Source organism: Microcaecilia unicolor, chromosome 12 (genome assembly GCF_901765095.1).
Source record: "Microcaecilia unicolor chromosome 12, aMicUni1.1, whole genome shotgun sequence".
NCBI classification, from domain to species: domain Eukaryota; kingdom Metazoa; phylum Chordata; class Amphibia; order Gymnophiona; family Siphonopidae; genus Microcaecilia; species Microcaecilia unicolor.
The window spans coordinates 7,494,358-7,521,850 of NC_044042.1; the positions used below are offsets into that span (position 1 = coordinate 7,494,358).

General features: G+C 45.8%; 1 protein-coding gene across 1 annotated transcript in view; it reads right to left on the reverse strand.

The window, feature by feature from the left end:
* Positions 1-27,493, reverse strand: part of PLXNA2 (plexin A2) — a 513,443-nt gene that overhangs the window by 192,829 nt on the left and 293,121 nt on the right. Inside the window, exon 5 of the mRNA XM_030220548.1 lies at positions 5,544-5,644. Within this exon, the coding sequence (XP_030076408.1) occupies positions 5,544-5,644 (101 nt within the window). The remainder of the gene's footprint in view (positions 1-5,543; positions 5,645-27,493) is intronic.

Consider the following 27,493-nt stretch of genomic DNA (forward strand, 5'->3'; position numbering starts at 1 on the left):
GGGTGTGCGAAATCTGCAATATGGCTGCCGTTGTTCTACCTGTTGTTCTGTGCTAGGTGGGCAAGAGGGGTGGGGCAGTGATTTTTTTCAAGGTCCAGACTTCTCCCCCTGGCTTGCAGTCCTTCCCCCCTTGTCTACTTGTCCTGGATTGGATCAGGCCGCTGTACAACACGCAACACTTTCTCATGTTGACTGGAAACACTTGTTTGCTTGTGTGGTTAATTGATCTGGAAGCCGCTTGGTTGCCAGTCTCAGTGCCTGTTTATCTATCCTACACGGCTGCAGCACAAACAGAGCGTCCTGACCTCCCACCTCCCCCGGAATCCAGTAAAGCAGGTCCATCTGGCCAAAGCGAAATCTGGCTGTGAGCCAAGAGATGAAGACCAACACAGAAACAGCAGCTGTTCCATGCATCTTAACAAATACAGCAGCAAGGCAGTGACACACATTCAATTATTTACAGCTTCAGACAAGACTTAAAACAACCGATCCATGGCTGCTGGCAGACTGCCACAGCCAATAACAGGGGAAAGTGGAGAGAAGAGACTGCACAGGGCAATGCTGAATCAGGGGGAGGTGTCCCCCACCCTGGAAGAATGCGGCACCAAATTCCTTAAACAAACAAGTTGAAGCCAATGCGTATGACCTTGTCAAGGCTCATTATTTCCATCCACGTCTCTGGCTGTATCTAGATGTAATTGTGCAGTTATATAAACATGTGAAAGCCAAGCAGTGCGCAGTAAAGAAAAGAACCATCTGGCCCGGTACTTTCCTAACAAACGGTACACAGTCAATACCGGGGGGAAGAGATGTCATAGCAATGTCACTGAGCAACAGCCTCTGTTGAAAGAAAAGCCCAAATATTTTCTGACTTACAGTTTAAGAGACTGAAATGTGACTGTCAAGTGAGTGGATCAACGTTACCCACAATCCCAAGAGTCCAACCACTCACTCCAGCACTTGTCATATTTTCTGCATGAATGGTAAACCTGCCAGCGTTGTTCTCTAGCTGAACCCTGCACATGCTTGGAGCATGTATGCGTGTACATGTGCAGTTAGTTTTGTGTGTGCACACAAGGCATAGAGGATGGCGGGGGAAGGCCAGAGCTGCGGGAAGCTGTGATTTCAAGGGAGGGGGGAGTGGCGACGGTGACCTGAGGGGGGGGGGGGGGGGCGGCGGCGGAAGGGAAAAAAAGAAAGAAAGCCAAATGCTCGTCAGGGACGTCCTTGAAGGACGTCCATGTTAGGCACTTTAGAAGGATGTCCCTGACGAGCAGTTGGCTTTTTTTTCCCCCCTTCCCTCTTGCTCTTCTGAGTACTTGTTGGACTTTTTTTTCCCCTTTCCGATTCCCTCACAGCAGCCCCAACGAAAGGTGCAGACCTCCTGTAAGGGGATCAGAAAACGGTAGTGCATGTGCCAGAGCCGGTGTTGGGAGGCGGGGATAGTGCTGGGCAGACTTATACGGTCTGTGCCAGAGCCGGTGGTGGGAGGCGGGGATAGTGCTGGGCAGACTTATACGGTCTGTGCCAGAGCCGGTGCTGGGAGGCGGGGATAGTGCTGGGCAGACTTATACGGTCTGTGCCAGAGCCGGTGGTGAGAGGCGGGGCTGGTGGTTGGGAGGCGGGGATAGTGCTGGGCAGACTTATACGGTCTGTGCCAGAGCCGGTGGTGGGAGGCGGGGATAGTGCTGGGCAGACTTATATGGTCTGTGCCAGAGCCGGTGGTGAGAGGCGGGGCTGGTGGTTGGGAGGCGGGGATAGTGCTGGGCAGACTTATACGGTCTGTGCCAGAGCCGGTGGTGGGAGGCGGGGATAGTGCTGGGCAGACTTATACGGTCTGTGCCAGAGCCGGTGGTGAGAGGCGGGGCTGGTGGTTGGGAGGCGGGGATAGTGCTGGGCAGACTTATACGGTCTGTGCCAGAGCCGGTGGTGGGAGGCGGGGATAGTGCTGGGCAGACTTATATGGTCTGTGCCAGAGCCAGTGGTGGGAGGCGGGGCTGGTGGTTGGGAGGCGGGGATAGTGCTGGGCAGACTTATACGGTCTGTGCCAGAGCCAGTGGTGGGAGGCGGGGCTGGTGGTTGGGAGGCGGGGATAGTGCTGGGCAGACTTATACGGTTTGTGCCAGAGCCGGTGGTTGGGAGGCGGGGCTGTTGGTTGGGAGGCAGTGATAGTGCTCGGCAGACTTATAGGGTCTGTGCCCTGAGGAGCACAGGTACAAATCAAAGTAGGGTATACACAAAAAGTAGCACATATGAGTTATCTTGTTGGGCAGACTGGATGGACCGTGCAGGTCTTTTTTCTGCTGTCATCTACTATGTTACTATTATAAAAGTTTGCATTCCGTTTTTGTTAGCTGCTACTGTGACAGGAAAATGCCCTTTTGTGCATGTCCTGGTTTACTACTTGTACGTTAAACTGGCCAGAACCAGTTTAAAACCCATGTTAATGGCTCGTTTTTGTTTTTAGTGCATCTACCCCCTAGAGTCAAACGACTCCTTATAAAATGACCCCTTGTATGTAGTGGGGTTCCTCAGGGGTCCGTGCTAGGACCGCTGCTTTTTAATATATTTATAAATGATTTAGAGATGGGAGTAACTAGTGAGGTAATTAAATTTGCTGATGACGCAAAGTTATTCAAAGTCGTTAAATCGCGACAGGATTGTGAAAAATTACAAGAGGACCTTACGAGACTGGGCGGCTAAATGGCAGATGATGTTTAATGTGAGCAAGTGCAAGGTGATGCATGTGGGAAAAAAGAACCCGAATTATAGCTAAGTCATGCAAGGTTCCACGTTAGGAGTTACAGACCAAGAAAGGGATCTGGGTGTCGTCATCGATAACACACTGAAACCTTCTGCTCAGTGTGCTGCTGCGGCTAAGAAAGCGAATAGAATGTTGGGTATTATCAGGAAAGGTATGGAAAACAGGTGTGAGGATGTTATAATGCCGTTGTATCGCTCCATGGTGCGACCGCACCTTGAGTATTGTGTTCAATTCTGGTCGCCGCATCTCAAGAAAGATATAGTAGAATTGGAAAAGGTGCAGCGAAGGGCGACTAAAATGATAGCGGGGATGGGATGACTTCCCTATGAAGAAAGACTAAGGAGGCTAGGGCTATTCAGCTTGGAGAAGAGATGGCTGAGGGGAGACATGATAGAGGTATATAAAATAATGAGTGGAGTGGAACAGGTGGATGTGAAGCGTCTGTTCACGCTTTCCAAAAATACTAGGACTAGGGGGCATGCGATGAAACTACAGTGTAGTAAATTTAAAACAAATCGGAGAAAATTTTTCTTCACCCAACGTGTAATTAAACTCTGGAATTCGTTGCCGGAGAAAGTGGTGAAGGCGGTTAGCTTAGCAGAGTTTAAAAAGGGGTTGGACGGTTTCCTAACGGACAAGTCCATAAACCGCTACTAAATGGACTTGGAAAACTCCAAAATTCCAGGAATAACATGTATAGAATGTTTGTACGTTTGGGAAGCTTGCCAGGTGCCCTTGGCCTGGATTGGCCGCTGTCGTGGACAGGATGCTGGGCTCGATGGATCCTTGGTCTTTTCCCAGTGTGGCATTACTTATGTACTTATGTACTTATGACTAGGGGAAAGGTTTAGTAAACATTGCTCTTAGGTAGATGAAAAAGACTTACTCAAAGGCCACAAAAAGTACTTTCTTTTTCAATAAAATCCACCCTTTCCCCTTTACTTTCCTGCTTTTCATTTAGAAAGCGGGTTTTTGCACTTGTGCTGCGTCACTCAGCTGCTGAGAGCTTCCTGAAAACCTTTACTTCCTGAATTCTAAGCCAGGGGCTAGAAAAGCAGCACTGAATCTTCCACCTTTCACAGGAAGCAAACTGAACCCTTTTCAGGACCTTTCCAGCACTCTCCATCATTCTGCCTTGGCCCAGGCCCAGCCCAACCGGCAAAGTTCACTTCCGGATGCTGAAACCCTGCGGAGGATTCATTCTGAACCCTACCTGCAGTCCTTCCAAGTCAAAATCTTCTTCCTGGTTACAGGAAAGGGTTGATAAGATTGAAGTGAATTTGCACAGATACAAAAAAACAAAACAAAACCCCAAAACTAGACTTGTGCTGGCAGGGTGTGACCTGTAGGTGAATGTGCAGGCCTCAGAAATAAAGGGGTGCAGAGGGGTAGCTGTGATGAATCAGTGAAGTAGCTGCATGGGGCCACACAGAAGCGGAGCCAGGATGAGGCAGGTTGACGGCGCCGGGGGGGGGGGGGGGGGGGGAGCGACAGCGGACTTCCACCGGCGCACATTTTCAGTGCAACAAGACGAAAAAGAATAGGCGCCGGCAGAACTCTGTTTGGGGGAGCGGCCGCTGCCCTGGCACGCCACCTAGCTACGCCACTGTGGCCACAGGGACCTACCTGTTCCCCCCAAAATTTGCTCTGGGCTCCTGGTTTGGCTGGCGGTTGTCCCCAATCCCCGCCAGCTTTGTCTGCCCCGCTCTCTCTTCCTCTCACATCCGGCACGCTCCTTTTTAGTGAAACTGAGCAAGTTCAATTTCACTAAAATGAGCATGCCAGACGTGAGGGGAAGAGAGAGAGAGCAGGGGTAGGCAATGCAGTGGCGCTGGAGACCAGTGCTGGAACAACTCTTCAGCTGGCAGGGGTTGGGGACCCCTGTCGGCCAAGATGTATAGCGGCGGCAGTGTGTGGGGAGTGGCGAGGTGGCGAGGGGGGGGGGGGGGGAACGAGGCGGAGGACCAAACTGTGCCCCCTCAACTTGGCCTCTGGCCCCCTCCCACCTTGAGGTCTGGCTACGCCCCTGTGATGGATGCTGGCAAATTTAAGCCCATCCATTCCATCTGTTATCTCCCTTAGGGATCCCATGTACTTGTCCCCAGCTTTCCTGAATTCAGACAAAGCCTTCATCACCACCACTTCCAGCGGGAGGCAGTTCCATGAACCGACAGCTCAAGCTCCAAAAACCCCTCCAACCTTCTCCATACAGACCAACCATTAGGAACCTTTCAGCTGAACTTTGCACATGTATTCCTGTTCACTCCATCTGGGCACCAGAAGCCCTCAGCTTAAGAGGGGGGTAAATCAAGGAGGTTACAAAGCCGGGACACACACACCGCTTCACTGGAAAGTGCTGAAATACACCTGGGCTCCAAAAGAAGAAAAAAATGGGATATTTTCTAAAGTAGCAGAAGCGGAAAAGGTTCAGATGCAGAGAGAACGCTGTGCGTTGAACTTGAAACCATCTGGTCCTGGAGCAACAGGTCCAATAGAACTGAAATAAACCTCATCAGGGAAGCCTGCGGTGGAGGATTTCCCTCCCCCCTCCCCAAAATAAAGGACACAGGGCCACTAAGGAAAGCCATGGCCATTGGCAGGTGAATGCAAGTGTTGCTGTTTGTACATCTGAAATCTTACAGGGTGGGCAGCTCTATTTTAAGTACCTGGTTGTTAATATGCCACTGATTTTACTGTACTTAAAATCATGTCAGCTGCAGCAGGGAAGTCGACTGGAATTCATTACATGCAGGTGCGAAGCGAATAAGGAAGGACTCACATGTTGTGGAGCACACACCAGCCGCAGTGCGGGTCTCCTGAGCTCAGGCATTCTCTGCAGGATGTGTACTGCTCGCAGGACTCGACTGGGACCCGCCACACCTGAGAAGCAGAAGAAACAACAACAGAAGCAACGGAAAATCAGTTACCATAAAAAAAATAATACAAATGCAAGGCTGCTAGAGGACATTTGAAAATATTAAACGTAGTCTTTGAAACTAGAAACATCAGATTAAGATGAACATCTTCATGTCAGGGTGACTCAGCCACGAGGGTGGTAGAATTTGGGAGGAGGGGTGGTGGTGTTGCTCCCCTCACGTCTCTGCTTGCCACCAGGCCTGGCCCTCACTGCCACCCCTCTGCATCCTCCCAGAGCAGCCAGGTCCTGTACGCACCGACTCACACTGAAATGCCGCTTTGTCCTTCCTCTCTCTGACATGAAGTCTTCCTCGGAGGGAGAGTGGGATAAAGCAGCTCTTCAGTGTGGGTCTGGGCTTACAGAGCCTGCATCTTTGGGCCATCATGGGGGGAGGGGAGGCAGAGGGAGAAGGGAAAGGGGGAAATGCTGGACGCAGGGTGGGTGTAAGGAAGGAGAGAGAAGCAGCTAGCCAACTCAGTGGGGGTGGGGGTTACAGGGAAGGGCAGATGCTGGCAACCTGAGGGGTTGGGGTACAGAAGGGAAAGGTAGATGCTCAATCTCGGGGGGGGACAGCCCAGATGAAGGTTTGTCTAGGGCATCCGATACTCTTGGGTCAATCCTGCTTCAGGTCAATATTTAAAAGCAAGTAACGCGGTCAGCACTGGTGACAAAGCCAAAAACCAACAGTACTTTCTGTTTTTAAATCCACAGAGCTTCTACAAACAATGGGGGATTTAGAAAAGTAGCTGAGGGGAGATATGATAGAGGTCTATAAAACACTGGAACAGGTAGATGTGAATCATTTGTTTACTCTTTCCAAAAATAGGACTAGGGGGCATGCGATGAAGCTACAAAGTAGTAAGTTTAAAACGAATCAGAGAAAATATTTCTTCACTCAATGTGTAATTAAACTCTGGAATTCGTTGCCAGAAAATGTAGTAAAAGCAGTTAGTTTGGCAGGGTTTAAAAAAGGTTTGGATGGCTTCCTAAAGGTAAAGTCCATAAACCACTATTCAAATGGACTTGGGGAAAATCCTCTGCTTATTTTTGCGATAAGCAGCATAAAAGTACTGTACTGTTTTGGGATCTAGCCAGGTTCTTGTGACCTGGATTGGCCACTGTTGGAAACAGGATACTGGGCTTGATGAACCTTCGGGGTGTCCCAGTATGGCAACACTTATGTACTTGAAAATGGACCGTGCTTTCAGGACAATCAGGGGCAACATTCAAACTTATCCATTCAGCAGTGACATTCAGCTGTTTAAACAGATAACTTATACATTTGATTACATACATAAATAGTGGGTCCGATATTCTCAGCGTTTTGCTGCCCGCTGCTGGCCTTATACCCGGAAATTCGATGTCGACCCGTTTCCGGGTATAGGGAGCCAGCAAAAACATACCCGGTTAAGTGCGATATTCAGCATTTAACCACCTATAAAGAACCATATAAAGACAGGACTGTGCGTTATGCGGTTTTCTAAGAGGCCAAATATTAGCACTTAACCAACTCATAGTAACACAGTAGATGACGGCAGAAAAAGACCTGCACGGTCCATCCAGTCTGCCCAAGAAGATAAATTCATATGTGCTACTTTTTTATTTGTACTGTCCTCTTCAATGCACAGACCGTATAAGTCTGGCCAGCCCTATACCCGCCTCCCACCACCAGCTTTGGCACAGACTCTATAAGTCTGCCCAGCACTATCCCTGCCTCCCAGCACCGGCTCTGGCACAGACCGTATAAGTCTGCCCAGCACTATCCCCGCCTCCCAACCCCCAACCCCGCCTCCCACCACCAGCTCTGGCACAGACTCTATAAGTCTGCCCAGCACTATTCTCGCCTCCCAACTACCAGTCCCGCCTCCCACCACCAGCTCTGGCACAGACTGTATAAGTCTGCCCAGCACTATCCCTGCCTCCCAGGAATGCCTCCAAAATAGCTGGAGTCAGCTTGGTGACAGGGATTTTCAGTGACACTCTCCAGCTAGGTTCTGCTGAAAATGCCCAGTCAGTCCCAGACAGGTGATTTAAATGGCCAGGAGCCGTTTTCAATCCGCTGATCATCAATTTCATGGAGTGCCCTCTTGTTTTTCTGCTTTTATGTATCTGCTTTTATTGACATTTATTTATGAATGGATTCACCCAAGGCACTGCAGCAGGTACAGCTTGACATAAAACCTACAGTTTTGTTAACGACTCAACAACAGTAAAATGATCAAACCTAAGCATAAAATATTAGTCAGATAAACTTGAGACAGGCAAACGGAATCCTTGTAACAGAAATAGTGTGCTATAGTGACAGAAATGTTCACATTAAAACAGTCTAGTACGCTCATAGAAATATGATAAATACAAATGATACTTTATAATTTGCAGCATATAACACGGAAATGATACTTACAATGTCAGCACAAAACAAATGAACCCTATTACAAAGTTCATAAAACACAGGCAGGATAAGCTGATGTCAGAACAAATGCAAATGATATACCACAGACTGCAAGAAAATGAAACAGTAGGGAAGGACCCAGGGGCGTAGCCAGACTTCGGCGGGAGGGGGTTCCAGAGCCCGAGGTGAGGGGACACATTTTAGCTCCCCTTTGGCGTCGCCGACCCCCCCCCCCCCCCCCCCCCCCCCGTCAGACTCACAGAAACAGAACGAGATGGCTTTGTTCTGTCTAAGACTGAACTTATTTTTTTCCCACCCAAACCCACTTCCCCTCTCCCTTCACTCTCTATCTCAGTTGATAACACCCTTATCGTCCCCGTCTCATCTGCCCGCAACCTCGGTGTCATCTTCGACTCCTCCCTCTCCTTTTCTGCGCATATCCAGCAGATAGCCAAGACCTGTCGCTTCTTCCTGTATAACATTAGCAAAATTCGCCCCTTCCTCTCCGAGCACACCACCCGAACTCTCATCCACTCTCTCATTACCTCTCGCCTTGACTACTGCAACCTACTCCTGACCGGCCTCCCACGTAGCCATCTATCTCCCCTTCAGTCCATCCAGAACTCTGCCGCACGTCTTATCTTCCGCCTTAACCGATATACTCATATCACCCCTCTCCTCAAGTCACTTCACTGGCTCCCAATCAGATACCGCATACAGTTCAAGCTTCTCTTACTCACCTACAAATGCACTCGATCTGCGGCCCCTCCATACCTCTCTACCCTCATCTCCCCTTATGTCCCTACCCGTAACCTCCGCTCTCAAGACAAATCCCTCCTTTCAGTTCCCTTCTCCACCACCTCCAACTCCAGGCTCCGCCCCTTCTGTCTCGCCTCACCCCATGCCTGGAACAAACTCCCTGAGCCTATACGCCGTGCCCCCTCCTTACCCATCTTCAAATCAATGCTCAAAGCCCACCTCTTCAATGTCACCTTCGGCACCTAATCAGGAAAACTTAACTACCCCAACTTGACATTTCATCCTTTAGATTGTAAGCTCTTCCAAGCAGGGACCATCCTTAATTGTTAATTTGTACAGCGCTGCGTAACCCTAGTAGCGCTCTAGAAATGTTAAGTAGTAGTAGTAGTTTCTGTGAGTCTGACGTCTTACATTGAAACGAGTGAAGCCTAACTCCCACTCAACACTTTCCGGAACCTGATACAGTCTACTGTTATCACCCACGCCGACTACTGCAACAGTGTCTTTTTAGGATGCAAAACCCAAATACTGAAGAGACTCCAAACTGCTCAGAACACGGCTGCCAGACTTATTTTTGGCAAATCGAAATTCGAAAGTGCATCACCTCTTCGAGCAAAGCTTCACTGGCTCCCCATCAAAGAAAGAATACATTTTAAGATCAACACAATGACCAACAAGATCATCCACGGCGAATCCCTTGGCTACATGAATGAATTGATCGACCTCCCTGCTAGAAACAGATCTAATTCTTCACGAACTTATCTTAACCTACACCTTCCCAATTGCAGAGGAATTAAGTACAAGACCTACTACGCATCCAGTTTCTCCTTTTTGGACAGCCAGCTTTGGAACGCTCTACCCAGACCAATCCGATTAATAAACGACTTCTTGCCCTTTAGAAAAATGCTGAAAGCTCCTCTCTTTAAGCAAGCCTACCCAAATGCCCCAACCTAATCTCGCCAACTTCCACTCCCAATTATGTTCTGACTTAAATACCAACCTCCCATCCTTCTCTTTCCATCTCTCCTTAATTTTATCCCTCCTTACCCTTTCTCCCAAATTACACTATCCTATCCACCCTTTTTTATCCTAGTCATATATTATCTAGCTCAACTTATCATACACTACTAAGCCCAACTTTACATTGTTTTACTACTGTTTTATTAAAATTCTATTAACTTTGTATTTCAAATTATTTTGTAAGCCGCATTGAGCCTGCATTTTGTGGGAAAGCGCGGGGTACAAATGTAATAATAATAATAATAATAATAATAATAATAATAATAATAATAATACATGTACAACGTGCAGGACGTCAGAAACAGAACAAAGCCTTCGCGGGAAGAAGAGGACCTCAGCTGGCGGGGATTGGGGTCCCCCGCCAGCAAAGGTAGCCCACGGCGGCGGCGGGGGAGGGTTGGCGGCGGGAAGGGGGGTCGAGAGGGTCGTCGGCAGGAGGGGGGTCAAGAGGGCCATTGGCAGGGGGGTCCAGGGCCAAATCTACAGGGGTCCAGGCCCCCATGGCCCCACGTAGCTACGCCACTGGAAGGACCAATCCAATTCCAGTACAAGGGCAAAGTAAATAATTTTATTGTTCACACTTGACGCAGATCTGCGTTTCGGTGCAGAGGTGCCTGCCTCAGGAGTCGACAACCCAGTATGGATGAATAAGAAAAACAGACAGAAACCACAGCATTCTTGATAAAACATCTGCCTTCTTTAGCGTCACAGTTGTTTGCAGTTGGGCTTCTTTTCTGTGGCTACGTCGCTTGTTAAAAATCTCTAGCTTAGTTGGTACATCTGTTAGTTTTTTTTGCTGACAGCTGTTTTATCAAGAACGCTGTGGTTTATGAACTTTCCCCCAAATTCTATATATGGCTCCTTAAGCTGTCCGCACTAATTTGGCCCGCACGGCCAAACTGCGCGCACAACATAATTAAGCCAATCAGCGCCGATAATTGGATATTAACAAGCAATTAGTGGCACTAATTGGCTTTAATTAGAATTACACGCACAACTTTCTAGGCATAGTCTATAACGTGGTGTGCGTAAATTCTAATGTGCACAGTCTAAAAAGGGGGGGGGGAACGTTTCATAAAACTATGCGCACTATTATAGAATGCACCTGATCTGTGCCTAATTAGGCGCAAGAACAGCGCCTGAGCTTATTCTATAAAGTACGCCTAAATTTAGGCATAGTTTATAGAATCATGCTAGCCATACAGATTTACAGCGCCAATTTTTAAGACACCATATATAGAATTTTCCCCTTTGCACTTTCTATACATGAAATTGTGAACTCCGCGAGGAGCTGGCTAAACTAAAGGTGGACAAAGCGATGGGGCCCCCAGCGGCCTGCGCCAGTCCTGGTTTAACGGCATGGCCTGCCTAGTTTTGCATGTTTGACCTTGAGAAAAATGGGAACTAGAAGACCAGGCAAGCAGTGAGGCAGAACCAAGCATGGATCAGCCACCTGAAGAAAACAGTGGAGCTGATCTCCCCAGACATGGACCAGTGGCGTAGCTACGTGAGGCAAAGGGGGGGGGGGCTGGGCCCCCGTAGATTTGGCCCTGGATCCCCCTGCCGACGACCCACCAGACTCCCCTCCCGTCGCCTGCCTTTGCTGGTGGGGGACCCCAACCCCCACCAGCCGAGGTCCTGTTCTTACAGCGCAAGGCTTCATTCTATTTCTGTGAGTCTGACGCCCTGCATGTACAACGTGCAGGACGTCAGAAACAGAAGGAAGCCTTTTGCGAGAAGAAGAGGACCTTGGCTGGCGGGGGTTGGGGTCCCCCGCCAGCAAAGGTAGGCGACGGCGGGTTGGCGGCGGGAGGGGGGGTTGAGAGGGTCGGCGGCGGGGGGGGGTGTGTGTTGGCAATGGTGGAGGGGGGTCGGTGGCGCCGTGGGGGGGGGCAAAGTCAGAAATGGAGGGGGGGTGTCGGCAAAGGCAGAGGGGGGTCGGCGGTACCGGGGGAGGACTAAAATGTGCTTCCTCACCTCGGGCTCTGGACCCCTCTCCTGCCGAAGTCTGGCTACGCTCCTGACATGGACACTTGACTATGAGACGGCGCAGGTGACTGCTCCAGACTGTAAGTAAAAAGCCTGCCGAAAGACAGGTCAGAGAGTGCAACTCAGCAGCCTGCTTCTTCAACTGAGATGTTTGTGCTCCAATGTGGCATATCCATTATAGCAACCTACGGGACTCCCCCCCCCCCCACACACACACAATTGTCGAAGCACAGAGCTATTGTACCCTTCCTCTGGAGGCCTCAGAAGCTGAAAGCTGGCTGCTCCTCTTACATTTCTTTCCCCCCCTACCCCCCCCCCCCCCCGCCTCCCAACCCTCTCCATCTTTCCAACCCTGGTGAGTGATGCCGGCATCTGGCCGAAAATTGTGTGCATTTCATTCACTTCCACCGTCAAAACAAGATGTGGCTCTCAGCAGCTGAGAGCAGAGCGGCTGAATGGGATCAGTGTCTGTCTCCACAAAGAGCACTTTCACAAGGAGGGCTGCAGGATTAACACAACCCAATACAACGAGAAGCCTGGTCCTCCCCAAAACTGATTTTCTGGCTTCCTGGGCCTTGTTCTTCATATTCTCAGAAGGGGGATCGTTTACAAAAAAGCAGCTCGGAGTTTCCTCAGACATTGCGTGCAGTTCCATGGAAGCTGGCCTGGTAAATGGTCACACTTGCCTTACAGCAATGAAAAATGTTTGAAGTCTGTGGCTAAATTACTTTAAGTGTCTCTCTGCAATTATTCCGGGAGCAGCCAATTCCAATACATCACTTTACAGTCCGCATATACCATTTAGAGCTCAATGTGGCTAACAATATCAAAATGAACCCAGCTATATCTAGGGAAGATGCAATGAATCACTTACTTTCCATAGGCCAAGTCAGAGCAAGTATTTCTGAAATAGCCAAGACTTAAGACGCTTATGAGACTGTAAATAAATCGAATACCTAAAGGAAGGTCATTACTCACCTTGGCAGCTACAGAGGGAAAATTAAGAACAAAAATATATTTATATTTAACCAACTTGATTCATTGCCCCTGAATTTAATTTGATTTGAATTAATTTAAATCCAAATTTTATAAACTGCTCTATAGCCAAAAGGAAACCATGAGGTATATAACAACAACAACACAAACTACTAAATAAAAACAGAAAACCAACAAACAAACAAAAAAATATATATATACATTAAATATACAGACTCCCAAATTCTATAAATGGTGCCTGAAGTTGTGTGCACTAATTTGGCCCCATTGCCAAATTACGTGCAGAACTTAACAAGCCAATCAGTGCTAATAATTGGTACTTAACCAATTAGTGACACTAATTGGCTTTAATTAGAATTAATATGCACTACTTTCTAGGCATATTCTATAACGCGGTGCATACAACTGTAATTGCGCACAGTGAAAAAGGGGGCAGGGCCATGGGTGTGAAATGGGCAGCTTGTGGGCTTTTCAAAAAGCTATGCGCACCATTATAGAATATACCCCAATGTGCGCCTAACTTAGGCGCAGCTATCTAGGCCTGGTTTTAGGTGGCCTAAATAGGTGTACCTAAGTTTTAGTTGCAAGAATGGCACATGAGCATTTTCTATAAACTATGTGTAACTTTAAGCGTAGTTTATAGAATCACGCTAACCGCGTGGTTTTACAATACTAATTTTTAAGGCGCAATATATAGAATTGCCCCCTGCCAGAATAATAACACAAACATAAATGACACAGTGCCATCAACCAACACCAAGTTGAGCCTGAGGCCTTCAGCTAGCGCAGCTGCTCTTTGCCGCTCTTCCCTGGGTACTGGAGAAATCCCCAGGGGGTCTTTTTACAAAGTATTTTATTTATTAATTTAGATTTTGCTCACACCTTTTCCAGTAGTAGCTCAAGGTGAGTAACATTCAGGTACTCTGGATATTTCTCTGTCCCAGGAGGGCTCACAATCTAAGTTGGTACCTGAGGCAATGGAGGGTTAAGTGACTTGCCCAAGATCACAAGGAGCAGCAGTGGGATTTGAACTGGCCACTTCTGGATTGCAAGACTGGTGCTCTAACCACTAGGCCACTTCCTCCACTAGTAGCAACATTCTATGTAGAATCTCAAATAGTAGCAACATTCCAGAATCTGAAAAAGTGGCAACATTCCATGTAGAACCTTCAATAGTAGCAACATTCCATATATTTATTTATTTAGATTTTGCTCACACCTTTCTCAGTAGTAGCTCAAGGTGTGTTACAATCAGGTACTCTGGATATTTCTGTGCGCCAGGAGGGCTGACAATCTAAGTTTGTACCTGAGGCAATGGAGGGTTAAGTGACTTGCCCAAGATCACAAGGAGCAGCAGTGGGATTTGAACTGGCCACTTCTGGATTGCAAGACTGGTGCTTTAACCACTAGGCCACTTCCTCCACTAGTAGCAACATTCTATGTAGAATCTCAAATAGTAAGTCTGTCATGTATCCCGGTGCCTCACCGTATATAATTTTGTGAACAGTCGTGCAGATTTTGAAAGTGATGCGTTCTTTGATTGGTAACCAATGCAGTTTTTCTCGGAGTGGTTTGGCGCTGTCAAAACGCGTTTTTTCAAATATAAGCCTGGCTGCTGTGTTTTGGGCGGTCTGAAGTTTCTTTATGATTTGGTCTTTGAATCCCGCATAGATTCCATTACAGTAGTCTGCGTGGCTTAGTACCATTGACTGTATCAGGTTACGAAATATTTCCCTTGGGAAGAATGGTTTCACATGTTTGCGTTTCCAACATTGAGAAAAACATTTTCTTTATAAAGGATTTCGCTTGGGTCTCTAGTGATAGGTTACGGTCGATTGTTACTCCAAGAATTTTCAGGCTGTCTGAGATTGGGAGGGTGTATCCTGGGTGTCGATGTTTGTAGGCTTGTATGTATTGTATTGCGATGAGATGATGAGACAGTGTGTTTTTTCTGTGTTGAGTTTTAGTTGGAATGCATTTGTCTATGAGTTCATGATGTTTAAGCTGAGCTTGATTTCATTGGTAATTTCTGCCAGGGATGTATAATGTTACGTCGTCAGCGTAAATAAATGGGTTAAGGCCTTGAGTGGAAAAGGTCTTGGCTAGTGGAGTCATCATGAGATTAAAAAGGATCGGTGATAATGGTGATCCTTGCGGTACTCCGCAGCCTGGTTTCCACGGTGACGATATGTTTGTTTTTGATTTCACTTGATATGATCTTGTGGGGTTGAAATCCTGATTGTGACTTATGTAATAATATAGCAAATTTGTTTATGTAGTCGTTGAGTTGTTTGGTCACCAGTCACCAGTTTGACTACCAATAGGATAGATGCTACTGGATGGTAGTTGGTAATGTCGTTTGTTTTTTTCCTGGTGTCTTTTGGAATTGGGGTGAGCAGGATGTTGCTGGAGCCCATCAGGAGCAGGATAGAAACAGAGCGACCCCGGCGCTGGGCTCCCATTGGAGGCCAGGCCCAGGGAATCTTGCCACTCCTGTTGCCCCCTCTCGGCGGCCCTGAACAGAGACTGGACTTGCGCTGGATCAAAGCCTGTGAAGTAACAGGGGCACATGGTGTGCCAAATAAAATATTTTCCCTTTTTCTTGAAAACCCTGTGTGTATGACTGAGTTTGTACGGGATCCAAGACACACCCTTGACCCCATTGTCACACTCCGGTAAATGGCTTCTAGAAAATGACCCTCCTTCTGTCTACATAATATGAAACAAAGTTCCACATTTCAAAGCATTTTTACAGGACTGTTCTGGGAATTGTGGTATAGCGATGACCATGATTCTTTAATTATAAAAATCCTAGGGGGGAGGGGGGGGTGGCTAGGGGCCTGAAAGCTGCGTCAGGGGTGGGAGGGGGGCACGGCCAACAGTTTATGTAAAGCCCCTAATTGATTGCACCGGCCCTGGCTACTAGGAACCTAAGAGTTTCCTGCGGTTGGTTTCGCCTTGTCGCATCGCCTTCCCTACCTGTTCCAATGCTCCTGCCTTCTACGTGCAACTAATTATTCATTTGGATCCCAGTAATTAAATGATAAAGAGTCATTACTGTTTTCTCAGGGCTGCCTAATCTGCTCTGCTTTTCTGTTTCTTATCAATGCTGACTTCCAATACTCCTTAATTTTACTTTCCAAGGGGGCGTGTGGGGAGAGGAACCCTTTCAACGAGCAGGCAGATACAAAGAAATGGAAGTATATCGAAAGCCAGAGCACAAATGCTTCCATGATTTCATACGGGCACTGATGTGCCCTTGATGCTAACCCACAGGGCAATCCCACACGAACTGCCAGGCTGCCTAGAGGACTACCAGGCCAGTGCAGTTCAAACAGGAAATCTATTTTTAATGACTCTGGAGAAAACAGTTGTTACTTAGTAATTCGCTGTAATTAAAGCTTTATATCACTCAGTGAACAGAGGCAGAGAATTGATGAACTTTTCAACGAGTGTTTTCCATTCATGTAAACATCAGGCACCTTCCTACGGGCTTGGTGAAATAATAACTGCTCATAATAAGAAGAAAAAGGAATTAAAACATTAAAAGCATTGAAGGTGAAAGATTGTTCGCTCCTGTCAAGAGAAATTCAACCCATTATTCCATGGTATGAGACTTTAGAGACTGCGGCATTACAAAAAAAAAAAAAAAAATCATTTTCTTTTGCACTAAAGCAGAATCCGAGTCTTCTCAGGCACATCAGGGAAACTGGGTGGCCAGATGTTGATGACCTGGAATTTGAAATGAAAATTGATGACCTGTACCTGACTTTCAGAAGATGCCGCTCTCCAAGGTCAGGCTGAGGTATCCAAAAGCCTGGACCACTGCCCCATTAGAAGGCCCATCTCCGGCCATCTAAAACCGAACTTGCTGAAGTTAAAGGTCTCCTTAATAAGAATCAGAACCATCCGAATACATCCTTCTGTCCTCGTCAGTTATCTACTTTCATAAACCTCCACTACCCAAATTGCAAAGGACTTAAATACAAAACAACCTACGCATCCAACTATGGAACGCACTGGCAAAAACTGTGAAAACAATCTACGACCACCTAAACTTCAGGAAATCACTAAAAACCAAGCTTTTCAAAAAGGCATACCCCAACGACCCAACATAAATACCTACACTCTGCAACACAGCATAACCAAAGCTCGTAATAGACATTATATAACCTTTCCTCTCCTTGTTCCCCACCATCCCTGAAACACATGTACCTTCAATCGACCACAATATCACCTTGCATATGTTTCTCTACCGGACTTGGCGAATGCCTTTACGGTACTAAGTAAGCCACAATGAGCCTTCAAATAGGTGGGAAAATGTGGGATACAAATGCAACAAATAAATAAACGTTAATTCCACTTATAAAATATTAGGATTAGTCAACTGTGATGCTGAAATTTAACCCTTGTCTGTTCAAAAATGACAAGACAACCTTCTACTGGAAATGGGCATACCTGGTGGATGACATAATTTGGCATGGAACACACAAAGCCCAAAAATGTGCCAGAGAGAGAGAGAGAGAGAGAGATCCTGAAAATACTGAATCAAAAAGCTTACCTCTGAGGGCAGTAATACACAGCTCTAAGTACAAGTGGCTTAGCCATTAGCTAGTTTCAATTACCTCTCTCTGCCAGATGCCTTACTCCTCTGGGAGCTGAGCTTCTCTGTTTAATAGTATATTGGTTTCCTCTGCCTCACAGGACCAGTCTTGTAGCATGAGTTAAAATGTTTATTTTAGATACAGATTTGCTCACACCTTTTTCGGTAGTTACATTTACTACTAATCATTTCTATAGCACTATTGGTCGTACACAGTGCTGGGTATTTCCCTCTCGGGCTCACAACCCAATTTTGTACCTGAGGCAATCAAAGGAGGGTTAAGTGACTTGTCCAAGATCACAAGGAGCAGCAGTGGGATTACAACCAGGCACCCCTAGATGTCAAGGCTGGTGCTCTAACCACTAGGCTACTCCTCACATGGGTTCTTAGGGGTCATATTGCAAGATCAAACCAACAGCGCAAAGGAAACCGTGCTATTAAGCTGCCAGCTCTAGGATCTAAGCCACTGAGTTGGGTTGGGTCTCTGGGGGAGGGAGGGAATTTAAACGATCTACCCTGCTACCCACTAGCTTCTTGCTGCTTCCAGGATCCTGATGATCTAGGCGACCACCTGGTTCACATAACAGAAGCTGCCTATAATTTTAGGATAATGGTGCTGGGGCCACTTGATAACGTTCATCATAACGTGATCTGATTTGATATAATCTCTGGATTAAGTACACACAGGAAATCCAATACGTTAGCATCTAACTTTCCAAAAAGGAGTAGAGGAGTGGATTCAAATATCTGCCTAAATAGGTAAGTTTTAAGGGCTGCCTTAAAATCCGAGTGAGATTGCAGGATACACAGTCCAAAAGGAAGAACGTTCCAAAGGGTAGGGCCTGCGATATTAAACATAGATTTCCGAAGAGTACTCAAGAAAGTTGTGTGAAAGGAGGAAATGGACAAAGGTGCTGTTGCGAAGATCGAAGAGGGTGACTACAGGAGTAGGGAATCAAAGAGTTTGCAAAACTAGAGGTTGGTTGGTGGTAAGGATTTTACAGACTAATGTGAGGAGTTTAGAATTAATTTGTGTGTTCACGGGCAGCCAAAACAGGTGGCGGTAAGGGGCTCAGGCGCTAATTTTTGGTAACAGCCATGTACTAATGGCAACATTAGCACCTGGTCCAAGGAAACAGCAGGGCAATTGATTCACAAGATCCAAAACAGTGGTATGAAAGGAGCAAATCAAAGGTCCTTTGAGAAATAATTTATTCATGTGATGTCTATAAAAAAAGCCCAGCACTGACCGTGTTTCACCCACACAAGGGCTGCGTCGGGGGGATAATGTAACTGACGACAAATAAAACAAAACATATTATTTAACACTGATAAATAGTATTAAATAAACAATCATTAATGTAAATACGAACATATATAATCATTCTAAAACACCATAACATGTCAAGCCAAATAAATGAATATAAAATTGATAAATGAATACACATTAATTATTAATAAAAACATATATTTATTTATTTGTTACATTTGTATCCCACATTTTCCCACCTGTTTGAAGGCTCAATGTGGATTACATAGTACCGTAAAGGCGTTCGCCAAGTCCGGTAGAGAAACAAATACATGGTGATGTTGTGGTCGATTAAGGTTCAGGCACAATGGGGATCGAAGAGAGGAGAGGTTATATATAGTGTCCGTTACGAGCTTTGGTTTTGCTGTGTTGCAGAGTGTAGGCATTTATGTTGGGTCGGTAGGGTATGCCTTTTTGAACAGGTTGGTTTTTAGTGATTTCCTGAAGTTTAGATGGTCGTAGATTGTTTTCACAGCTTTTGGCAGTGTGTTCCATAATTGTATGCTTATATAGGAGAAAAGCTGGATGCGTAGGTTGCTTTGTATTTGAGTCCTTTGCAGTTTGGGTAGTGGAGGTTTAGGTATGTTCGTGTTGATATGGTTGTGTTTCTGGTTGGTAGATCTATGAGGTCTGTCATATAGCCTGGGACTTCGCCGTAGATAATTTTGTGAACCAGGGTGCAGATTTTCAAGGTACTATGTTCTTTGATTGGGAGCCAATGCAGTTTTTCTCGGAGGGGTTTGGCACTTTTGAATCGCGTTTTACCAAATATCAGCCTGGCTGCTGTGTTTTGAGCGGTCTGGAGTTTCTTTGTGAGTTGTTCTTTACATCCCGCATAGATTCCGTTGCAATAGTCTGCATGGCTTACTACCATTGATTGTATTAGGTTACGGAATATTTCCCTCGGGAAGAAAGGTTTTACGCGTTTAAGTTTCCACACTGAGTGGAACATTTTCTTTGCTGTGGAGTTCACTTGGCTCAGGTTGCGGTAGATTGCAACGCCAAGTATTTTCAGGCTATATGAGATAGGGAGGGTGTGGTCTGGGGTGTTTATGGTTGTGGGTTTGCTATGTTACTATGTATGTCTGTACGTATTGTGTTGAGATATAGATAGATAGATAGATAGATAGATAGATAGATAGATAGATAGATAGATAGATAGATAGATAGATAGATAGATAGATAGATAGATCCTCTGAACAAATGAAAAGGTAAAACAAGGACACATACCCAAACGGTGTTTACAAGCCATTCCACCACCTTGGTAAAAAGGAGGAGAAAGCGCAGGCAAAACGCTGCCAGTGTCGGGCTTTTTTCTACACATCACATGAATGAAGTATTTTTCAAAGGACCTTTTCCTGTACAATCTGCTCCTTTCATACTAACATTAGCACCTGGCTATTAATTTGGAAACTGGAAAATCGGCCATTTTCCAGTTTCGGTAAAAACGGCCTTAACGAGCTGGAAAACCCCATGCAAGGGTGTGCTAAGACTACTTTCTAGTGCAGCTTTGTAAAAAGACCCCCAAATCAATTAACACACATCAGTCTAAGAATTATTTCTGTTACAATCGATTCAGATGCGCTAAAACGTTATTAAAACAAATGTGTGAAACAAACTGAAAAAAGGTCCAAAAATCAGGAGTAAAAGCCACGCAAACCATGGGGTCCTTTTACTAAGGTGTGCCGAAAAATAGGCTGCGCTAGTGTAGTTGCGTGCTTTGGGTGCGCGCAGATCCATTTTTCAATGCGCCTGTAAAAAAGGCCCTTAAAAAAATTTTTTTGCCAAAAATGGACGTGCAGCAAAATAAAAATTGGCACCATGGACTTAGCGGTAAGGTCTCGCGCGTTAACTGTGCAGTATTTGACTACGTGCGTAGAATGACGATTACCGCCTGCTCTCTGCTGCTCGCCAGAAAATAAAAAATTATTCTCCGGCGCGCATAGTGGACGCGCATCAAAAATGAAAGTACTGCCAAGGGCCACGCGGTAGCCGGTTGGTAACTCCGAATCGACGCACGTTGGGCACGTATAGCACTTACGCGGTTTAGTAAAAGGGCCCCCAAGTATTTTTCACCTCCGCACATCTCTAAAATACATTCTTGCGCTAGGCAATCTGACTTTCTAAGATCACACATGTAGAATTATTTCCGAAAATGCAAGACCCGCTTCATATGGTTACCACAACTATGCAATGGCCTCCCAAAAGCCCTGAAAACAATCCACGACCACCAGAGCTTCAGGAAATCATTAAAAACCAACCTCTTCAAAAAGGCCTACCCCAACGACCCCACGTAAACCTCTTCACCCAGCAACACTGCATGACTTTGATCGTAGTGGACAAGACGCAATCTTCATCCTTCCCGACCCTCCACATATACCTCATATGATCACATTTCAACCTTGTACTTGTTATCAACCGACTAGGCAATCGCCTTTGACGGTACTATGTAAGCCACATTGAGCCTTCAAATAGGTGGGAAAATGTGGGGTACAAATGCAATAAATAAATAAACCAGTTCGGCAGGAGACCTCTAGGCAGCATCCATGACACCTCCGGAAATGATGGTGTTAATGTGCTCTTTTAAAAACTTATTTTTATATCAGTTCATTTATCCAAGTGTGAAACCAGGCACACACGAAATGATGTATAATAATTCCTTCACACTTCCTGCTAACACAGACTTTTGGTTGAATATGCTAATATGGTTCTTAAAAAGGGAGATTATCCTAGAAGGTTTGGCTGTCACCAGACATCCAGATATTCTGAATCAAAGAAACACATTTCTGAGTGGGAAATGAAAGAGAAAGCATTTAATTAGTCTCAGAACTTTCCAGCCTAGACACTAGAGATGAGGTTGAGTTCAAGAGAATTCAGAAACACTTCCAATTCCGCTCACTTTTGTAAAGCCGCAACTGTTTCTAGCAAGTAATGGTACCTAAAGTGGATTCTTTTTTTTCCCTTTTAATAACTCCAGTCCCTGCAACCTTTTCTTGGCTGGCATAAAGTGCCTGAGAAGGACACTGGCAATGTCTGGCTCTGTTTTCGCATTAGATTATATAAACAAGAAAGCCACAGCGCTGACACCCCATGGTGAGTTTTCCACAGAGAAAGCATCATAGCTGGTGATTATTGCATCAATTAACGCTGCGAATACTGCGAGAAGAGAGGCTGCGTTACATTTTCCATCAGGCACAGAGTGACAGTTTCAGAAACATTCACCTTTTTCCAAAGCAGCTAACCTGATACAGGTGTCAAAAAGTTCCTCCAGCATTTAGGGCGCTCCCCTCCCCCCTCCAACCAGCCTCCATGATCACTCCCTCCTCTCCCCCCTCCCGCCTCTCTTGACATCTCTTGTTGAACTGCCCATGGACATGTTCCGCAAGAATAAAAATTGAAGTCCACAACCTTGGATTAAGTGTACTTACGGTTTTCACGATCCTTTTCATATAAGGAAAGATGAGAAACGGAGGCCATTTTTACAAGACCAACAATTTTGCCCTTTGAAATGAACCTGGCAAGAGACAGATTTTACTGCACGTAACGATTACCCCACAGTTTCAGCCGCATAAGGGCAATAATTATGCTGGCGGTGGGGGGGGGGGGGGGCTATTTTTGTGTACAGATTTCTGGCTTGTGGATAGGATTCTTTTTTAGGATTTTGCTGTTACATTGTGTATATGTTCCCTATGCATCAAATATTTCAATTGAAAAAAGAAAAGATTTTCAACAAAAGAAAGAAAGCCATTCATTTCATGCCTAACCAAAGCAGAATTAGGCTCAAGTAGCAGGGTGCAATGGCTTCTTTGAGTTGAGAATGGAGTCCATTCTTATCCTTCAGCTCGGGTATGAGTATTCTACAGAGGTGGGGGAGAAGACCTGATGAGGTAAAAGAGTACTTATATATTTATTTAGATTTTGCTCACACCTTTTTCAGTAGTAGCTCAAGGTGAGTTACATTCAGGTACTCTGGATATTTCTCTGTCCCAGGAGGGCTCACAATCTAAGTCTATACCTTAGGCAATGGAGAGTTAAGTGGCTTGCCCAAGATCACAAGGAGCAGCAGTGGGATTTGAACCAGCCACCTCTGGATTGCAAGACTGGTGCTTTAACCACTAGGCCACTCCTCCACTAGCAACATTCCAGAATCTCAAAAAGTGGCAACATTCCGTGTAGAATTTGGCGGACTCACAGTCTAAGTTTGTACCTGAGGAAATGGAGGGTTAAGTGACTAGGTGCCCACATTTACGCCCCCTTACATGTATCAAATACTAGCAATTATGTGTAATAGCATACACCGATCTGTGTAAGTGCCAGCAGGGCACCTGAGCGCTGTTCTGTAATGGCGCAAGTAAATGGTACAGGGGAGAATTCGAGAAATGAGCACCAAAAAAATCAACGCTAAGAGCTCATGCCCCTTATAGAATAGTGTGTAGCGCCAATTGCCATGCCTAACTTTGAGCACCAGACTTACGCCTGCATACCCAGTAATCTATAACGACGCACATAAGTTTTCAGAATGCTCCCGACATGCCTATGTCCCTTCCATGGCCACACCCCTTTTAGGATACATGATATGGGTGTTAGATGCCCTGAATTATAAAATAACATCAACTAGATGCACACGCATTGGTGGTTGACACTCAGTTATTGATGTTTAAGAGTTTGTTAACCAATTGCGATTGTTAAGATAACAGGATCAACACGAACATACCTAAATCTCCACTACCCAAGCTGCAAAGGACTCAAATACAAATCAACCTATGCATCCAGCTTTTCCTACATAAGCACACAACTATGGAACGCATTACCAAAAGCCGTGAAAACAACATATGACCACCTAAACTTCCGGAAATCATTAAAAACTAACCTGTTCAAAAAGGCATACCCTACTAACCCAACTTAAATGCCGACACCTTGCAACACAACGAAACCAAAGCTCGTAATGGACATATAATAACTCTTCCTCTCTACGATTCCCTAATGTGTCTATACACATGAACCTTATTCTACCACAACATTACTGTATTTGTTCATACCAGAATTGGCGAATGCCTTTACGGTACTATGTAAGCCACATTGAACCTGCAAATAGGTGGGAAAATGTGGGATACAAATGTAACAAAGAAATAAATATTTTTATTGTGCAACTATCTTATCATTATTAGATTACGGAAATTCATTTTATTTGAGTCTGTCTTCTAAGCAACTTTCTAAGAAACAAATGATCCAGAATTCAGCAGCTAGACTAATGTTTTGGAAAGCTCCAATGGATCATGTAACTCCTTGGTTGAGTGCTTGCATTGGCTACCGGTTCAGGCTCAAATTGTTTTTAAAATACTTTGTTTTCTGGTTCTGAAGGTGGATCTCAATTCGTAAGTTTGTTAAAACTTAGGACAAGCTCCAGCAGCTGTAATTTGATGTTAGCATTTCCTTCGACTAAAGGTTTACGGTTTAAAGCTGCCTTTTCTCACTCTTTTTTCTTTTCAGTTGTTCGTCACTGAAATAATCTTCCCTTGGAGTTGCGATCAATGACTGACTAACTATTATTTCGAAAAGCTCTGAAGACTTATCTCTTTTCTAGATTGGAAAGGGGGCTGCGATTTTCTGTATTTTTTGTATTTTATAGTCATGTGTAATTTCTGATTGATTGCATTAGTCTCATTCTTATTGATGCGACTCATCTTGAATCTTGATTAAGAGAGTTGGCGAGTAATAAGCCTCTGATAGCATAGCATAGCAATTAATCCACATGCACATCTTGGTAGCATGCCCAAATTTAGGTGGCATATATAGAGTCTGGAGGATAGTGTGTATAGGCAAGGAGAGTTGGGGAGCCCCGCTGGCGCAGGTGCCTGGCGGTGGCGGGAAGGGGGGGTCGAAAGGGGAGGGGTGCCTGGGGGAGGTTCAAAAAAGTGGTGGTGGTGGCAGCGGTGGCGCCGCCGGGGGGGGGGGGGTCAAAAGTTGTGAGGGGGTCGGTGGCACCGGGGGGGGGGGGGGGGGCTAAAATGTGCCCCTCACCTTGGGCCCTGGGCTAGAGTGTAGGTTTTAAGGGGCTTCAATATTAACTTCAGAACTTTTAGTATAAGAATAGTGCTGGGCAGACTTCTACAGTCTACGTCTTGATCGTGAAACTACCTTTCGCAAATCTCTGAAAACATATTTCTTCAACAAGGCCTACAATGAGAACCTACAACCCCACTAATCCACTTCACCAACCCATTCAGTTATGAAAGCCCACCTTCTATAAACACCCTAATAAATCCTTTCCTTCTTCTTTCTTCCCTTAATTAATCTCTACACAATACTAACTAAACTTGATATACTAGAATAACTATGTTAACAATACTATGTAAGACACTTTGAGCCTGCAAATAGGTGGGATAAGGTGGGATACAAATGCAATAAATAAATAAATAGATAGGGATGGACTTGAGTGTAAATTTTAAGGGGCTTCGATGTTAGCTTAGAACTTTTAATACAAGAAACGTGCTGGGCAGACTTCTATGGTCTGTGCCCTGAGAAAGGCAGGGACAAATCAAACTCAGGTATAAAGTATCACATACCATGTAAAATGAGTTTATCTTGTTGGGCAGACTGGATGGACCATTCAGGTCTTTATCTGTCGTCATTTACTATGTTACTCTTTGGGGTTCTACATGGAATGTTGCTACCAACTGGGATTCTGGAATCTTCTATCTCTTTAGGATTCCAGAATCTTCAGAACTTTTAGTACAAGAACAGTGCTGGGCAGAGTTGTACGGTCTACGCCCTGATCGTGACTGAATAGATAGGGATGGGCTGGAGTGTAAATTTTAAGGGGCTTCGATGTTAGCTTCAGAACTTAGTACAAGAACAGTGCTGGGTCTATGCCCCGAGAAAGGCAAGGACAAATCAAACTCAGGTATACATATAAAGTATTACATACCATGTAAAATGAGTTTATCTTGTTGGGCAGACTGGATGGACCGTAAGGTCTTTATCTGCTGTTACTATGTTACTATGAGGGATACATATCAGTAGAGCACGGGCAGGACATGGGCGGGGCTCCCACATATGCTCGTAATACTGTTAAAGTACACGTGTCCCTGCTGTATTTATACACCATAGTTACACCAGGTCTATGACTGGTGTAACTGTGGGCCCGTAATTGTTAGGCATACCAATACTGGGTTATGCTTGTGTTCTGGAACAGATTTTGGGTACTCAAATAGAGGTGCCCAGTTGTAGAATTGCCCTCTTGGTATTTTATTGGCATTCGCTGGCCAGCTTTTTATGGCCAGAGTCAGATTTCAAGAGATCATCACCCCTCCCCTCTAAGCAAGATCCAGTGGGGTCCTTTTACTAAGGTGCGCTGAAAAATGGCTTGAGGTACTGTAGGCGCAGCTTTTGGGCATGCACAGGGCTGCCGGAGAGGGGGGGCAGGGGGGACAAAATTCCCCGGGCCCCGCCGGGGTCTCTCTTCTTCTCCTGATCCTAGGATGCCGGTGCTGCAGTCCCCCTCTCACCTGCCTGCCCTCGGCTCCATTGACAGCCCACTCTCTGTCCGCCACCGTGACCGGGCCCCCTGCATTCAAATCAGCAGCACCTCACCTCCGTGTGAAAGTGTCAGATCGCCTTTTTCGGGCCCTCCCTCACTGTGCCCTGCCCTCGCGTAAACAGGAAGTTACAACGGACTAGGGCAGGACACAGTGAGGGAAGGTCCGAAGGGAGGCAATCTGCCGATTTGAATGCAGGGGGCCCGGTCACGGTGGCGGATGGAGGGGGGCTGTCGATGGGGCTGGGGGTGGGCGGGTGGAGATTGGGGACTGCAGCGCTGGCGGCCTGAGAGCAGGAGGCGACAGTGGTAGAGATTGGGGGGGGGGGCGGCGGCAGGGGCAGTCTTGAGTCTCTGCTAAAAGCAGAGAGTTTGTTGTGTTATTCGGGACCGTCATCCTACCAATCCCTGATAAAAGCTCAGCTGACTGTAACATGGTTAGGAACCACGGTTCCACCATGCTGGTTTTACATTTACATATCATCCAGCATTCTTGAAGACATGAATTTTTCCTAAGTCTGTGCCTTCAGCCAGAGACAGACTGTGCAGGGCTGTGGAAAGAACCATAACCCTCTGAATGAGCATATTAAGGTCTGGAAAGATACAGGAAGCTGTTACTTATACACAAGGATGAAATGCTGAAGGAATGCAGGAGCTCTTTCTGAAGGGAAACTTTAGTGGCAATGTCAAGCTCTCGAGGTATTTATTCTGATGCTCCCAAACAAGTCTCTATCATCATCAAACTTCTCCAGGGGCAGCTCTGTAGCAGCTCCTAGCCCTGGAAATGTCAAGTCTAGTCAGATATATGTTGAAACAGATTTCCTCCTTGTCTACCACATGATGCAGAGAGTCCAAGAGGGATCACTAGAGAGAGGTAATGAGAGATGACCAAGAGATAGAAAAGAATAAACTGAGAAGAAAAAAAAATGGTTTACAGAAGAACATGACGCGATGCCAGAATCACGTCATCACAACCCCAAATCTTTCCCCTGCAACCTCTGTACATCAACTGAAGTTTCTTCTTTCTGACGTTCTTATTCTGGTATTCAAGAATAGGGGAAGCTGAAAAGTTGTCAAACTGATGTAATGTGCTACAATTTTGCTCCCCTAAAAGACCCGTAACATAAAGCCCACAGCAGAAACAATGGAAACCGTAGAAATGAAAAAAAATATACAGGCCCAATATTCAAAATGATTTAACTGGGCA